The 17,529-nt window shown below is 33.6% G+C and overlaps 1 protein-coding gene and 1 long non-coding RNA gene across 4 annotated transcripts in view; one reads left to right on the plus strand and one right to left on the minus strand.

Annotated features, from left to right (window-relative positions):
- Positions 1–15,894, plus strand: part of KIF27 (kinesin family member 27) — a 78,569-nt gene extending 62,675 nt beyond the window's left edge. For both annotated transcript variants that reach the window (XM_012779819.2, XM_076008583.1), the window contains exons 14-18: positions 996–1,211; positions 6,062–6,268; positions 7,817–8,015; positions 10,424–10,588; positions 14,516–15,894. In XM_012779819.2, coding sequence (XP_012635273.1) covers positions 996–1,211; positions 6,062–6,268; positions 7,817–8,015; positions 10,424–10,588; positions 14,516–15,000 — 1,272 coding nt within the window. In that variant the 3' untranslated portion in view covers positions 15,001–15,894. The remainder of the gene's footprint in view (positions 1–995; positions 1,212–6,061; positions 6,269–7,816; positions 8,016–10,423; positions 10,589–14,515) is intronic.
- The window catches only part of LOC105879513 (uncharacterized), a 38,165-nt gene that overhangs the window by 5,393 nt on the left and 15,243 nt on the right, over positions 1–17,529 (minus strand). The window contains exons 3-4 of one of the 2 annotated variants that reach the window (XR_012922075.1): positions 7,422–7,503; positions 5,852–6,110 (exon numbers count right to left, since the gene is read on the minus strand). This is a non-coding gene — a long non-coding RNA (uncharacterized LOC105879513). Of the gene's footprint in view, positions 1–5,851; positions 6,111–7,421; positions 7,504–17,529 lie in introns of those variants that run through there. The other variant, XR_012922074.1, reaches the window with a different exon arrangement.

Raw genomic sequence — 17,529 nt, forward strand, 5'->3', positions numbered from 1 at the left:
GTCAAAGGTAGCTATTTCTGGGTAGTAGTTAAGTTTGGGGGGAGGGACTGCTTTTTTAAAATTATAAACCTTATGATAGTGTGTATATATACACATACACCTTAATGGCATATATACATATAATTACCATGATGAAAAAATATTTTACAAATTATCTTAAATTAGGCCATAATGAACACCTCTATAAATCTGGCCATATTTTCTGACCAGAATGAAATAAGAGTAAAAACAAATTATATGTTTAAACCGACCAATCATATGTTTAAAACAAACCAAATCTCAACCCCTAAGAGATTATAACATAATTCTACAATATAACAGGCCAAGAAAGAAAAGCTCAATTTGGAAAATAATATAAAAGGAAAATACTACCTCTCAAAACCTAGCCAAAGCAATTCTTGGCAGTAAACTCATAGTTCAAATGTACATTTTTTTTTTTTTTTTTTTTTAAAAAGGCATTTAGGCCGGGCGCTGTGGCTCACGCCTGTAATCCTAGCTCTTGGGAGGCCGAGGCGGGCGGATTGCTCAAGGTCAGGAGTTCAAAACCAGCCTGAGCAAGAGCGAGACCCCGTCTCTACTATAAATAGAAAGAAATTAATTGGCCAACTGATATATATATATAAAAAATTAGCCGGGCATGGTGGCGCATGCCTGTAGTCCCAGCTACTCGGGAGGCTGAGGCAGGAGGATCGCTTGAGCCCAGGAGTTTGAGGTTGCTGTGAGCTAGGCTGACGCCACGGCACTCACTCTAGCCTGGACAACAAAGTGAGACTCTGTCTCAAAAAAAAAAAAAAAAAAAAAAAAAAAGGCATTTAACTTAACATTTTAGAAAATGAATATCCCCTTCAAAAAAAAATACATGGGTGAAAACAATAATATTAAATATGCTAAAAACATATTCATTTAGTAATTTTCTATATGTTTTTCCTAATTTTTATGCAGTCTGGATTTCTAGTAATTATTTTTGAGGTGTCTGGTTGGTTGTGTCTTTTTAGGCCTTAAGTACAGATAGTTTGAAAATATCAACTCGCCTGAACTTGTTGGACCAAGAGCTATCCGAAAAGAGTGTGCAGCTCCAGGGCAGCACAGCTGAGGAGCAAATAAAGATTTCAGAACAAGTTGAAGCCCTCCAGAAAGAAAAGGATCAGCTCCAGAGACAAAGAAACAGTGTGGATGAAAAACTTAAAAATGGTAGAGTGTTATCACCTGAAGTAAGTCAGTATTCTTTGGAACTGGAGGTGCTGTATGATGGATCACTTGAGTGATTTCCTCAGTCTCTTTCACATAATCATAAAAGTGATAAATCTGGTAAATTTGGTTTCCCTGAGACTTTGTCAGATGTAATGAGTTCACCTGGCACCTGTTTGGCACCATAAACCATGCTTGACTAGAGAGACTGAGATGTCCTCACATAGTGATCCATGGACGTGGCCCCTTCCTGGCACTGACAGGCATTAGGAAACTAATATTATACTTTCCTTGAGTATGGCCACCTTCTCAGCTGGAGTTTTTCATCTGAAATCACAGAACACAGAAAATGATTTCAGGGACTCTTTTCTCAATTTTTCCAAGGAGGGCACCTAACTTTTCTCTATACATCCTTCGTGAGTGACACTAGGTAACTCATTACATACAATGGATACCTTTCCACGGTTCAGAAAGGCTCAATGTTGGGGAGTATATTCCACACTTTGTCCAGCCAAATAGATACACAAAATCCAAATTACAGTAAAATACCTTTTAGTTATATAATTGTTTTCATTTAGGGGAACCTATGGCTCCTCTCGCATTTATTTTTTTTAAACTATGTAATAGATGATTCATTTATTGGCTATCAAATTGCCCAAGACTTTGTATTTTTTCAAAATTTTAATTCAGCCAGCAGTGGTACCTATACCTTACTTTATTAGACAAAGATGACCTAATGACCCTGAAGTTTCTCTGTAAATATTTATTGTTGATATCCTTATCAAAGCAAGGGAAAATTGCTGAGAAAAGGTGAGTACCTGGGAATCACATACCTAGCTGAATCTTGTAGTGTTTTAGATTGGAGTAATTGGGAGGAAATTAAGGGGGTTAGTTAAGAAACAGGAGAAAGGATAGCATGAAATTAGATTATTGCTCATTGAATTGATGAAAGGAATTAAAAACTAATTCGATTAGGGGCTAAGTGGCAGCTGAAGAAGCATTTTAAGCCTTTACTGCCCTGTTTTATAACTTAACTTGGATGGCTGTGCAGAGGGTTGAAGAATCAGGCTGTCTTTCCAAGGTGTTAAGTTGGAGCCCCAAGCTTGTAGATTTGAAGGTATAAGAGCCTAAGACACAGCAAAACGTAAGTATTTAAGGGATTTTGCCTGCCCAGAACTATTAGTAGGCCCTATGGAAGAAACAAAAAAAGTAGAAAGTATTATGCTTCCCTTGAGAAATTCATACTCTTATCTGGGAAAAGAGAGAAATACAAGAAAACTCTAAACCCTGAGGAATATAAAAAAGCAAATTATGGATAATGTATTAAAGCTATACCTCTTATATTATTTATGCAAAGCAATGCCATGATTATTTGGGAGAAGATTCATCAAGGCAGCCTCAGGGGATTGGAATCTTGAGCTGGATTATGAAAAACATGATATGTACTAGCAGATATAAGGAAAAAGGCCATTTAGATAAAACATCCTTAAATAAGGCACAGAGATGGGAATGAACAAATTCTGTGTGCAGGAGGGTAGAGTTCTGTTATTATCAAGAAACATTTAGGTTTCTGTTTCATGTGGAATTCTGTAACTAAAAACATTATTTACAGACTTGTAAAAATATAGTACCTTTTATAATACCTATTTAGCAGCCACTCTGGATTGGTTTGAAGGAATGCTGAGCTCTCTACAATTGGTGGGGTTCCATTTAGCCGTGAGCTTCTATGCACCCTCCTTCTACATCATTGGTTCTTCACTATTTTAAATCCAAGATTAATATTCCCATATAGATTTGCCAGTAGCAGATGATCAAGAACATGAGATTCTGATGTGACACAAGATATCAATAAAATCTAGGTGGAATAGTTTGCTCTCTTTAAACTTTCTTAGGATTATTTTCTCTTTCCACAGTAAATTAAAACATTTTTCCTGATTGTATTACTTTATGAGAAGTGATAGAAAGATTTTAGATTTCTATACTAATAGAGTAATTACCCAACAATTTACTATAGACAAATCACCTCCTCTTTTTTCCATAAAATCCAGAAACTAAAATTAAAAAAATAAAAGAATACTTGAACTCTAGCTTTCTAGTAATACAGAGTAGTTGCTTAGTAAGCGGGGGATAGGAAGAACGATTATGTTTATTTAATCTTTTAAACTTTCAATTCCACATTTTATAATTATAACATTCATATAATTTATAGAAAAATACACACATATGAAGTGCTTGTTTGAAAGTTTTTATTTTTATTTTGTTTTTTACTGGTAGAAATGTGTGATCAAAAAAGTGTGGGGGCCACCAATGCTTTAGGTCCTTGCTACAGTGTAGTCTCTGGACCAGCAGCAACAGCATCACCTGGAAGCTTGTTAGAAATGCAGATCTCAGGTCCTACCCAGACCTGCTGAATCAGAATCCGAATTTTAACAAGCTACTGGGTTCACATTAAAGTCTGAAAAGGAGAGCTCTGTAAAAAAGCACAGTCAACTCTTGATAATTTGTGGCTTGTGTTGTAGCAAATTTTTCATCTCTGAACCGTCTCCCATTGCCACTTATCTTGTCAACCTACACCTATTGTTAGAGGGAACCACAAACATTTATATGCTACAGGCTCACTGGAGCAGCCTACCCTCAATGTTCTATAGTCATTCTACCTTATATCATCTTGGTACTTCCTTAACTTAGATCCAAAACTATAGAAACTAAATTTGTGCTAAATTGTTCTCAGCCATATATAAGGGCAAACTCTTTTTACATTTGTTTTTGGTAAAATATAATCACAGTATGAGATTAAAAGTCAAATAAAGTTAAGTCCTAACTTACTGTCATCAGTAGGTTCTTGGAAATTGCAACTTTAAGTGAAACGACATAAAGGAAACCAATATTTTTCTTTCTCATCAATGTTATAACAAAACAATGCTGAAAGAAATGACATTATTGGAGGACCTGCTATATGTCATTTGACTTAAAGTCAGTTCCAAGAACCTACTGATGACTTTAAGTGAGGACTTATTTTATATTCTTTGGATGCTTTTTTTTTTTTTTTAAAGAAACAAGGTCTCACTCTGTCACCTAGGCTGAAATGCAGTTGTGCGGTCATAGCTCACTGCAGCCTCCGACTCATGGGTTCAAGTGATTCTTTTCCCTTAGCTTCCCAAGTAGCTGGGACTACAGGCACATGCCACCATGCCCAGCTAATTTTTAAATTTTTTTGATAGAGACAACATCTTTCACTATGTTGCCCAGGCTGGTCTTAAACTCCTAGCCTCAAGCAGTCCTCCCTCCTTGGTCTCCCAAAGTGCTGGGATTACAGGGCATGAGCTACACCTGGCCAGATAATTCTTTTTTTTTTTTTTTTTTTTTTTCAGATAATTCACTTTTATTTATAGCTCCTTTTATTCATTCTCCTAAGTACCTTTCAGTATTTAAAGATTTTTTTTCCTTAAGGTAAATAAATTATTCCTTATAGAACAGTTATCAAATCATCAAATTTTCCTGATGGTTAGTGATTGCACAGAGAAATAGAATGGCTGTTGGACATTTTTCTTCCTAAATGACTCTTTCAGAAGATTTTATAAAATGATTTTTAAAAATGAGTATTATTCAGCCTTCCACTGGAATAGGTTCCAGAAGTCACTCTATTCTTTAGCTATATCAGAAATATTCATATTCTTTTCTTTGGGATGCTAAGGGGAGGAGTGGGGAGAAATAATTTGGGTCATATAACCACAGACACATGAAAATATTTTTTTCTCCTCTTCCTTCCTTAACTTATTCAACAGATACTTACTGAGTTTAAACTATGTGATAGGTACTTGCTAGGCAATAAGGATATGAGTATGAACAAGACAATATACCTTCAAGGAACTTAAGTATAGATGACTTCCATAACAGGTATAGGTATACAGAAACATATATCCAAATCTCACCAATCTGAAATAATTTCTTACCAGAGATTTGCATCTCCAAAATAACATATATTTGGATAGTTCAAAGAACTGGGATAGCCAGGCATGATGGAGTGGTCCTGTAGTGCCACTTGAGCTACTTGGAAGGCTGAGGCAGGCGGATTGCTTGAGCCCAGGAGTTTGAATCCAGCCTGGGCAACAGAGCAAGGCCTTGTCTCTTTAAAAAAAAAAAAAAAAAAGGAAAGTAAAAGAACTGGTAAGTTCTCTGACGAAGATTTAGTAGATTTTTTCCCCACAAAGGAAATCTCTGATATATGAAAAATATGCTGCTACTATTTTTAATATCTATATTTTCCCTTTAATAACATTTCATAGGAATCTTATGAAATGTTTCACATCCTTAACTCCTCATTTTTTTATGCCATACTGTTTTTTTCCCTCAGAGACTTCTCTGATTATTAGTTCTTAATAACTTATTCTAAATGTATCTCTTCTTTCCTTCCTAGCAATGTATTGTTTTGATAGATCATTGAAAGGAAAGGAGTGGGTCTCTAGATCTCACTAGTGGAAATGCTGACACATAATATACACTTTGGAGTTGTGGAGGGAGATAAATGACAATACTACTAATCTTGTGGGCTGAGGCTTTGTTCAAGTGTATTCACTGGATGAGGTGATAAGCATTTGTTGTATGACCTTGGAACATTTCAGAACTCATCTAAACTACTGACTTCCATTTTATTCCTCAAGGTATATTTGAGGACTCAATGATTACATGTTGTATATACATATGAGCACACATAGTGCATTACATAGCATAGCAAACAAACATATTCTTAAAATTTAGTAAAAGAATAGTAATGTCTATTAGACTCAAATAGCATACTAAGATGTAAGTATAAGCCAAAGTCCAAATGTATTATTTCATTTAAAATGAGTGATTTCTATTGTATTATATCCAGGAAGAACATGTTCTTTTCCAACTTGAAGAAGGGATTGAAGCTTTGGAAGCTGCAATTGAATACAAGAATGAAAGTATCCAGAGTCGCCAGAACTCGCTTAGAACATCATTCCAAAACCTCTCTCGTAGTGAAGCAGATGTCTTGGAAAAACTAACTTGCCTGAGTCCGGTTGAGATTAGAGCTATTCTTTTCAGATACTTCAATAAGGTTTGTTTTTGAGGGACAGAATATTTTTCTTATAAAGAGGGGTCAAGATGCTTATGTATCCCGTGTTTATTTTAAATTTTTAAAGAAATTAAAAGGCTTAAAGATTTGATGATGCAACTACAAATTTAAGCATGAGTTCTCTTTATAGTACTGAATGCTATCATCTCAAAGCTTTGTGATTATCCAAATCTATAGGGCTAACTTTGTGAGTTTGCAAAGTTTGAGGGCCTTTTAAAAGAAAGCCTTTTGGAAATAGTTTTAGATACCAAAGAATTTAAGTTATATTCCTTGCTCATTATTTCTTGAATGTTTTTTAGATTTGGATGCTTTTTCATAATATTCATGAAAAATCAAGGGCCCTCCAGGTTTTGATTACCCTTTTCTTCACTGATGTAGGGTAGTAGAACCTGTACTTTCTCATAATGTGTGAGTTGAAATGGAGATGAAGTGGTACATTAGTAGCAGAGATACTAATAGATTTTATTAACCTGCATTTGCTTAAATTTATTAAAATATTTTATACAAATTTGACCATTTACTGATCCAGAGATGTTTCATAGCATTGAGAACTACATCCATCTTCTCTCTAATGTCTTTTCCACTTAGAATATATATTATGAAGTGTTACACAACTAGATAACTTTTTTCCCTGAAAAGTATATTCAATGTATGGGAATATCAGACAATGAAGGAAAAATAAAACACTGAAGTTTTAAAATAAAGTTCTAATTCTGTGAAATAAAGATGAAAAATGAATGAAAATGTTATACACGGCTTCCTCTTGTATAATCACTCTCAGTAGTAAGCTAGTATTAATATTACTGATGAGAGTAGTCCTATCACTATGTGTTTGAAGGGCAGAAAAATAGGATTATCAAAGGCTTCGATATAGATAACTCTTTTGTGGTACTTTTAAAGCAAGAGTTCTTAACCCAAGGTACCTCTGCCAAGGTCAGTGGATTTTCTGATCCTGGACCCTTTGTATTAATGAGTATTTTTTTCTGGAGAGAAGATCATTAGATTATTAACAAGTTCTGTGATATAGACATTGTCTGAAGTATTTTTACTTCATATCAGCAGAGAATAACCCAGGAGACAAAATGCTTGACCTGAAACTGAACTCTGTTTATAGTTAAAAAATTCTGGCACTTACTTATAATGTCCATTTTGGAGTTAAAACTGGGAATTATCTAGATGTTATACAAGAGTCTTTAGCTTCTCACTGTCCACTTCGTCTAGAGAAAAAGAGAATTATAAAATGTAAACTTCAGAGATCACATCTAAGAAATTATGGAAGGGTAATTATTAGAGCAACATTATATTGAAAATGAAAGTGTTACCAATTCAGAATGCCCCCAAATTCAAAAGGCTGCTAGGTTATTTTGTGGATATGTTACAAAGCATTTACCTAATAGGACCCAATATCTTGGCAAGAATCACTTATACTATGGAGACTAAGGAAGTTCATCTTTATGTGCCTAAGAAAAGTAGATGAGTCCATTATATTAGGCTAAGACACACTTAAAAGGTCAAAAATATATTTTCTAGGTGGTTAATTTGCGAGAAGCTGAACGGAAACAACAGTTACATAATGAAGAAATGAAAATGAAGGTTCTGGAACGGGATAATATGGTTCGTGAGTTGGAATCTGCACTGGAACATCTGAAATTGCAGTGTGACCGGAGACTGACCCTCCAGCAAAAGGAACATGAGCAAAAGATGCAGTTGCTGTTATATCATTTCAAAGGTAACTGACTCTCTTCGTCAGTTACGTAAAGGTGATATATGAATGGAATATTGAGGAAAGAAGATAGGATAGAATTTGATTACTTAAAATCCCAACATGTTTAAATAGTTACTACTATAAACAAGTGTGTGGGCTTTACATGTTTTGGTTACTATGTTTTAGAATAGTTGACTTCATTGTAGGGCTATTCATGCTTGAAGTGTTATCCCCTTCTGCTTGCCCCCAGCACACACATAAGAACTGCTACAATCCTGTTAGTTTTTTGTTGGTCTAGTTTTTATATAGAAATATGGATTACTTCTGGATTTTTGGTTTACAGTTGAAAATTTTCTATTTCCATGGGATATAATACTATGATATTTAAATTATTTTTCACTCACAAAAATGGTAGTGGTAGGATCTGTCATATTCCTAGTTCTATTTCTTGTTAAAATTTTCAATTTATAAAGTTGTATCTTAGGTCCAAATTAGTCTACTATTAATAGGCACCTACTTTTATTAGTAAGCAATAGTTCAACCATCAACTTCCATGTAGAAAGAGCTATCAAAGCAATTGGGCCAGTATTACCTGGGCATATGGCCAGTACACAAATAGCTGATACAGCAACAAAATCACTGCCAGGTGATACTGTTACTGCTGCAATCCAGTCTGCTTAGTCTTGATTCTCATGAATCCATAGCTGAAAATTTGTCAAAAGGGATTGGCATAAGCAGAAAATTGGAAAATATATGAATTTGAGTGCTGAGGCAATTTGTCTCTAAGTTAATTCTGTAACTGGTTAATTGCCTAATGACAGGATTTCCTTGACACAATATTGCATTTAAACATGTTCTTCTTACCTTAGTTTAGTTCTCTTAAGTCTCAAAAAGTGATATTTAATAGAATTTTTATGTATTTTTAGAGTGATTGGGATTATACCACAGAAGCTCATGCTATAGCTAAATCAGAACATTTTTAAAAATCATGGATTTCTATACCTATACAAGTTTTTATCACAAAGTTGTAACTACAATGTTAACAATTTATGAATTGTCTAATTTCAGCTGAATATGTGACACAAAAATTATACCCATTATGGGGATTCTGATTTTTTTTTTTTGGCTTAAATAGTGTTCTTTAATTGAGAAGAAAAAATAAAATGTACCAATTAAATTAAATGTGACTTAATACACTCACTGTGGAATTACATCTTTAAATTAATATCTGAATATCATTAAATTTTATAAAAGCATTATTAAAATCCATGAGCAGGTTATAAAAACAATACTTTATGAGCGCTGGAACAAGTAAATCATGACAGTTCTTGCAATGAGTAGCAGGTAAAAAACACACAGACAATATTTGCAGTAGGAGATTCTGGAGAAGGAGCCATGATATTCTTTTTTTCCCTCTGATTTATGATGTCATTAATTTTAAGTATTTTTAAAAAACAAGATGATGGGTTAATTTAAAATATACAAATATACTTAAATAAAATTTTACAAAACAGCCAATTATAACAAAAGAAAAATACAAACCAGAAGGACCATTTTATAAATATGCCAACAGGAAAAAGTAGGGCTGAAAGTCTTTATTTTCTAAAGGACAGTAACACTTGATTTTACTGATTCTAGAATATAACCCAATGGGGATAGTGTTAGACATTCATAAATATTAATTAGAAGCTTTAAGTTATGTTGTGGTATAAACTAGAACTTTACTTATGCTGGCTATTTTCCTTCTTTTTCTGTGGTGTTTTCCTTTGCAATTTAATCTTTCTAGCCTCTTTTAACAGGTTTTTGTTTTTGTGGGTTATTTGGCTTTATATTTTTTGGGCATATAAACCCTAGCCTTATGATTTTCCATACAACCATAGTTCCTGACATAAACCTTAAATAAGATTTAAATGCAGCTGATGGACAGAGTTCCAAACGTGAACTTTTTATAGAAATCACCTTTTGCTCTTCTATGGATAAGTCTAGTTGGTAGCTACTGCAAAAAAAGAAGAAGAAAATGCTTGTGGAAGCTGGGCATGGTAGCTCACGCCTATAATCCTAGCACTTTGGGAGGCTGAAGCAGGAGGATCTGTTGAGCCCAGGAGTTTGAGGTTACTGTGAGCTAGGCTGACGCCATGGTACTCTCTCCCACGCAACAGAGCAAGACCCTATTTCAAAAAAAATTCTTATGAATCATGAAAATATGGTGGTTAGTAGGGGGTAAGGTAGAGAAGGTGGCTAAGGGTTCAATTCTACTTTGAAATATTTTACAGGCAGAAGAATCCAAATTGCAGCTGCAAACAAATCCATTTAGGTAATAGATATATGTAACATTCTTCTGATCTTTTAAATATAGTCTGGGGGCTATGTTAAAACATAGTTTTGAATCATTTATTTAAAACTGATTTTAAATGTAAATTTTTGTTTTATAGAGCAAGCTGGAGAAGGCATTATGGAAACTTTTAAAACATATGAAGATAAAATCCAACAGTTGGAAAAGGATCTTTATTTCTACAAGAAAACTAGCAGACATCTTAAGAAGAAACTCAAGGAACTTGTAGGGGAAGCGGTTCGTTGGCAACTAACACCATCAGAATGTAAGACTTTCAGTGTTATTTGTCATGCTAACACTGTTTCTCCAGCATTTGGTAAAGTCCAGATTTGTAGTGTAGCCTTTTACAATTGATTTTGTTATTTAGGATTAAACACTTAATTCCTATAATTTTGTCTCTGTAGAGTTGTCTATATATAGAACTACACGAGAAGTGAATGAATGAATGAACAAATGTGTATGCGGTAGGAAACAATCATTTATTGATTGCTTGCCACATGCCAGGGGCTTTTGTAGTCCTTAATCATTTAATCCTTAAAATAACAGCTATAATCTAAGATAGCTGTTATCTAAGATAGCTGTTTCCCTATTTTATATTAAATTAAGCCTTCAATTGTCACAAAAAAAGATGTATAATAGATAATAATAATAAAAGTAAAGGTAAAAGTATGTATTTCTGGCAGGGTACATTGGCTCATACCTGTAATCCCAGCCCTCTGGGAGGCCAAGATGGGAGGATTGTTTGAGGCCAGGAATTCCAGACTAGTCTGAGCAAGAGGGAGACCCTGTCTCTACAAAAAATGGCGCATGCCTGTAGTCCCAGCTTTTCAGAAGGCTGAGGCAAGGAGAATCCCTTGAGCCAAGGAGTTTGAGGTTACGGTGAGCTATGATGACACACTTGCTCAAATGACAGAGTGAGACTCTGTCTCAAAAGAAAAAAAAAGTATATATTTCTAAGATAAATCAGGTCTTTTCATATTATACCTTTTAAAAGATAGCCAAATAGAATCAATATTTCTAAAATAATATACTCTACATTTTATTAACAAATTAGCTTATTTAGGAGAGAATATTCTTCTAATTAAGTATGATTTATGAAAAGCTAACATTAAAACCTTTTAGAAAAAAATTAAAAAAGAAATTAAAATTCTATAATATTCCAAAATTTAAAAACATTTAAAAAAACGTTTTAGGAACACACCTATTTTGTACCTGTAAAGAAAACCACCACATAAGATATAAAAAGACCAGTAAAAAATTATATGTAAGAGCAATGAAATGATATATGCTAAATATATGATAGAAGCAGAGTTAACATAGTTTTAAAATTTAAAACTCAGTATTATTTAGAAAAGTAGTTCTAATGCTACCTTATGATATTTATCACTTACAGACATTTTCACAAATAATTCCATTTAACCCTCAAACTTAGGGTAACTGGTATCTGCTAACTCTAATTTTAGATGAGGGAATTAATGCTTAGGCCAACTGACTCAGAAACAAAATAGTAACTAAAACATGGGCTAAGGTCCCTCATCTTCTGACTCCTGGTTTAGTATTCTTGGATAGAAGTTGTTTTAAGACAGAGCTATGACACAAAAATATGTAGAAATCCAGCCCAGAACACCAAATTTTCTTATTCTCAGTGTAATAATGTAGATGTGCTTACTGATACAACTCAAACATTTACTTGAAATACTGCCTGCAATACATAGCTATAACTTTTACTTGAAACACTACTTGTAAAAAATTAAAAAGTAAACAGGTATTAAGTAAGAAACAGAGAACCATCAACATAAGACCATTTTAGCTTTAAAAAAAAAAAAAAAACCTTTTGGCCAGGCGTAGGGGCTCACGCCTATAATCCAAGCACTTTGGGAGGTCAAGGTGGGAGGATTGCTTGAGGTCAAGAGTTCAAGACCAGCCTTAGCAAGAACGTAGACCCTGTCTCTACAAAATATAGAAAAATTAGCTGGGTGTGGTGGTGCGACCCTGTATTCCCAGCTACTCAGGAAGGTGAGGCTGGAGGATCACTTGAGCCCAGGAGTTTGGAGTTGCAGTGAGCTATGATAAGGCCATTGTACTCTAGCCTGGGTACCAGAGCGAGACACTGTCTCAAAAATAAATAAATAAATGAAGAAAGAATAAAAATAAAAAGTAGTATGCAGTCATTACAAAACTTTTGAAAATACAGGAAACAAAAAGCAGAAATTGTTATCTATAATCCTACCTACATTATAGTATAATTCTTTTCATAGCTTCCCATACTTAAAAAAAAAATACAGTTACTATCATATTGGGGATATATAGTTTATATTATATCCTTTCTCGTAATGCTACTCTAATATAATGACATTAAATGAGGTTTGTTTGAATTATAAAATATAATAAATATATCAAATTCTTAAATTCCCTGAAATGTCTTATATGCTTAATAATCAATGTCCTAGTTAATATAAAACTGTCTTTGTCTTCAGTTCATTGAGTTTTGACAGTAATTTTTCATTGTCTTCCTACCAAAAAAATATTTTTGGTATTTTCAAATAGCAGAAAAATTAATCTTTTGACTGAAGTGTTTTGATTCACTTGGTGGTCATACCTCTGTTATAATGCATCTGTTTTCTAACATTTTATAAGGATAATATCAGTTTATATGAATATACAGTCTCTCTCCTTTTATTTAAAACTATCCTTACATCAGTTTAAATCACTGTCAAACTATATGTATAAAAATCTGGGTTGGAATCCTAACTACTTTTACTTGTGTGATCTTGGACAAATTAATCTTTCCCTACAATTCCTACAATTCCCTCGATTGTAAAATTCTGGAAGAGGGAAACTTCCTATTGTGAAAAGAATCCAAGTGGGATTTGGAGTGAGGCTTGACAGTGAACTCATTTCTGCTTCTTCATATATGATCTTTACAAAATAATATGCCTGCTGCCTTCCCCAGACACTGACCCGGGAGGCAGGATTTTTAAAAGCTTCCCAGTGACTAATATACAACAAAGTTTGGGAGCCATTGTCTGTGGTCAGCTTTGTATCTGTTTTAGTTCCATGTGAGGATCTCTTGTCATTTGCTAGTTCAGGTTTCTTTTTTGGAAAGAATCTTAAAAACTAGAACGTCAGTTATGTTTTAAACTAAGGGTTTTAAACTAGAATGCCTACAGGAGCTGGGGAAGCCAAGGTGTGTGGTGGGGACTGCAGCAGTCATCTAAACTGGCAATGGCAACTCTATTCCAGATGTTGCTATTCGGAAATTGTTAGCTTTTCTAACCTCTCTAGAAAAGCTGGAAATCTGTATTTGTATATGAAATTTCCCAATTTTTAGATTTTGGGTCAAGTATTATGAACACTGTAGGCCAAGTAAAACATGTCTGTGAGCTAGATTTTGGTTTGGGATTTGCTAATGTGCAACCTCTGTTTTTAAACCTTATCTTCACAAGACTAAAAGTATATTAAGCATGTATCAACATATGTTAAAGTTGGCATTTTTCATCATATTAGGTCTAGTACCTATATAGATTTTTCTTAAGCAAGTCTTTGTGTTTGATATTAGGTATTCTTTGATTTGAAGGAGTATTCTATCATCTTCATTTTGATGGTGGAAGTTGTGGCATACATCCCAGAGTACATTTGGACAGCAGAACCCTGTTACACTGGAAGTGCCAACCAGGACCAGATTTTCACACATACAATGCCAAGTCCCAGAGGTTTCCCTGGAGATATGGAGCAGAGCTAATATTATCTAGTGCTGCTTCACTTGGCCAGAATTTGGAATTCACTAGTGGCAAGCCCAACAGAAGGCAGTCATAGAAAGGCAACAGAGAGACCCAGAGCCACTTCTATATTTCCAGGGAGTGCCAGAATCCCTAGAAGACTATTTCTCAACTTTGTTTCATGAATTAAAGTTCTGAGTTATTCACATGCAAGGTGTCTAAATAAGAATAAGAAATAAGAATATACACTGCTCAGATATTGACCAAAAAAAAAAAAAAAAAAAAAAGAAATAAGAATAATTCACATTCATACATCTGTTCATCTAAAAGGAGTGATTTAATAAAAAGGTTAAGGACATAATGTATATATGTATATCACATTATAATAATGTAGCTGTGTTAGGATATTAGGATAAAAATACCTAGTTTTGAGGAAATAATGTCTAATTTTTTGGTTTTGTGAATATTTTTAGATCATGATGCTAAAGATGGAGTCCTAAACCCAGAAGAAGCAGGCATGATTTCAGAAGACTTAAAATGGGCATCCAGAACTGAAAGTATGAAATTAAGTGGAAGAGAAATAGAAATAGACAGTTCAGCAAGCAGTTTAAGAACACAATCCAATCCTCAGAAGCTTGGGGAAGATCTCCAAGAATTACTTCCAATTTATAGCTCTTTAGCACCCCCCAGTGGGCACTTGTTAAGCAATGAGGATAAAACAGTAACAGATGAAAATCAGTTTACAAAATCTCACTATCAACTGTCATCCCAAATTCAACCTGTGGGAAATGTGGGACAACTTCATGGTGTTACACCTGTAAAATTGTGTCGCAAAGAATTACGTCAAATTTCTGCCTTGGAACTATCATTACGACGCTCTAGTCTTGGAGTTGGGGTTGGATCAATGTCTGCTGATTCCATTGAAGTATCTAGGAAACCAAGTGACTTAAAAACTTAGGTGTTGAACAATAGAAATTTTAATTTAGTAGATATGTAAAAAGATTCCTTTTTCTAACTTGTTAAAAATTAAAGCTCAAGCTGACTATCTCTTCCTCAGGATAAAGGAAGAAGGGGAGGAAGGAATTCCTAATCTTTATACACTATAGATGTGTATATCTCGTATAGTATATTTGGGGAGTTTTAATTTATATTTCCATAATCAAACAAATACATGTTTTCTAATATTTGGTAATATTTAAATATTTTTACTTATAAATATGCTTAGAATTTTTTCTAGGCATAATTGAAGAACAAAACTGATAAACTAAAATATCCATCAAGTGTATATTATTATATAATATAAAAGTATATTATATTATAAAAGTATGTTATAATTACAATATAAGCATATTATTGTTATTCTCAAATACAACTATATTGCTATTTTTAAAAGATTTGGCTAAATATTGCTGGTGTCAGAGGGAGAGTCTGATGTATATGTATATACATATATGTATACATATATGTATATATGTATACATATATACACATGTATATGTATATGTGCCAAAATATAGTCTGTGGGCTAAGACAACCTATCAGATTTATGGACTGAGGTTGATTGACAGCCCACAGAAATTGAGTGGTCAGTCTTAACTTTTTAAACATGGTCTCTGCTCTGTTTCTGAAATTGTTTTTTACTTATAATGTTATATTGTTAGTTTGGTAGTACTACGCAATATAAGTTTTCATCTCTTCTGCCCTGTGCACTCACTGTATCTCTCATGCTACTAAAGTTGGGAGAATGGATGCAATTCCATGGAACAGGGAAACAATGATAAACTAACACTAAAGCATTGTAACATTTCAAGGAAAAGAACACTGGTTGTGATATATCTGGTCACATGGAGTATGTCTGAAGTCTGGCCAAAGGATCTTTAGCTAATAATCTGATGGGCTTAAGTCTGAGATTTTTCTCTATGACCTGTTTAGTCAGGTTTTCTAAACAGGCAGGCCAAATGGCATTGGGTCTGTAAATATGGAAATGAAATTTTGCTAAAATTTCCCTTCAAGTTTTTTTGGCATATATATATACACACACACACACACACACACACACACATATATACATATATATATATATATATATTTGGTTTATATATATATTATATAATGTACAATTTAGTTTGGAATTAATAACTAAATAATTTGCCCACTAAATAATAGTTTGTGCTTTTTTCACAATATTTTTTATCACAGGAAAACATCCCATTATAATAACCTGAGATATTATTTTGTTTCTTATATTGTTATTTTTGTTACTTTTCTAAACTTTCACTTATAAACCAAAGTTAAGTTTCTTAAACTAATTAATGTTTGGGTTGGGCAGTAGCAAAACTACCCTCACTATGGATGCCTCCTTAATTAAAGTCACCTACTTCCTTGCTGAACTCATTTTTTCCTTCTGATGCTGCCACAGACCTTCTTCTTTTGGCCTTTCCTCTGTAGCTGTTGACCTTGAACATCTCACCTAAGACCCAACTGTCACCCCATGCTCAAAGACTTAAGGCTTCCTTTTTCTAGTTGCTAACACTTAGGGAATAGGGTTCCTTTGTCTCATTGCTAAAAACCAGCTCCTATAGGGAATGAAAATCAAAATAAAACAAACTTCTAAATAGGTAAACAGTTTTTTAAATCTCTTAAGCATAGTACTAAAATTCATTTAAATTATGGGTTACATAGATTTCTGTGGACTTATCTGGGAATGGAACAATTTATATTAGCCCAACAGGACACTGTTTTCTAAGTTTCAAACAACTAACTTGGAAATTTTATTTTTACCAAGGACTATTTGAAGTCAGTTCTGGTTTTCAGCTAGTCTTCCTTTTTTGCCTTTGGTTTATATGACATGCATTTATGCATATATATGTGTGTGTGTGCGCACAAAAGGCCAGTGCCTTCAACAAAGCACAATTATATATGAATTAATAAATATATGTTTATTAATTAAGGTCCTAACTCTAAATTTCTTATAAGATTAATATGCTGTGCCTCAATTAGAAATAATTCATATAAGAATGTATTCTGATACTAGAATCCTGCTTGTTCAAGAAATTAACAGATACTTGTTTAACCTATGGAAATAGAAACACATTTCCTAAAAGCCAACTCACTAAAAAAAGCAAGAAAATTTATATCAGACCAACAATGATTAGGTTTGATAATGCAAATGTGAGTTGATTTCTAAATAACAAAGGTATGATTTTTTTCCTTCCTTTTAAACATAGAGATCCTTTATATGCTACGATAGATTTCATGCACATATATAAACACACATATAAATAATGTCCTGAATAATATATTCTGGAAGTCAATCTCTGATTACTCTAGTCAGTGCTCTCACAAAGGAAAGAATAAGGAACCTTCGCAAGGCAAGTAAAATTATTTTTTACCATATACTAATAATAGATTTTACTATCTTTTTCACATGCTTCCCTTAATCTAAACATTTTATTATTGTGTTTGCCTTTTTGCATTTATATGAAAT

The sequence above is a fragment of the Microcebus murinus genome, chromosome 12, assembly GCF_040939455.1.
Source record: "Microcebus murinus isolate Inina chromosome 12, M.murinus_Inina_mat1.0, whole genome shotgun sequence".
Classification (NCBI taxonomy): domain Eukaryota; kingdom Metazoa; phylum Chordata; class Mammalia; order Primates; family Cheirogaleidae; genus Microcebus; species Microcebus murinus.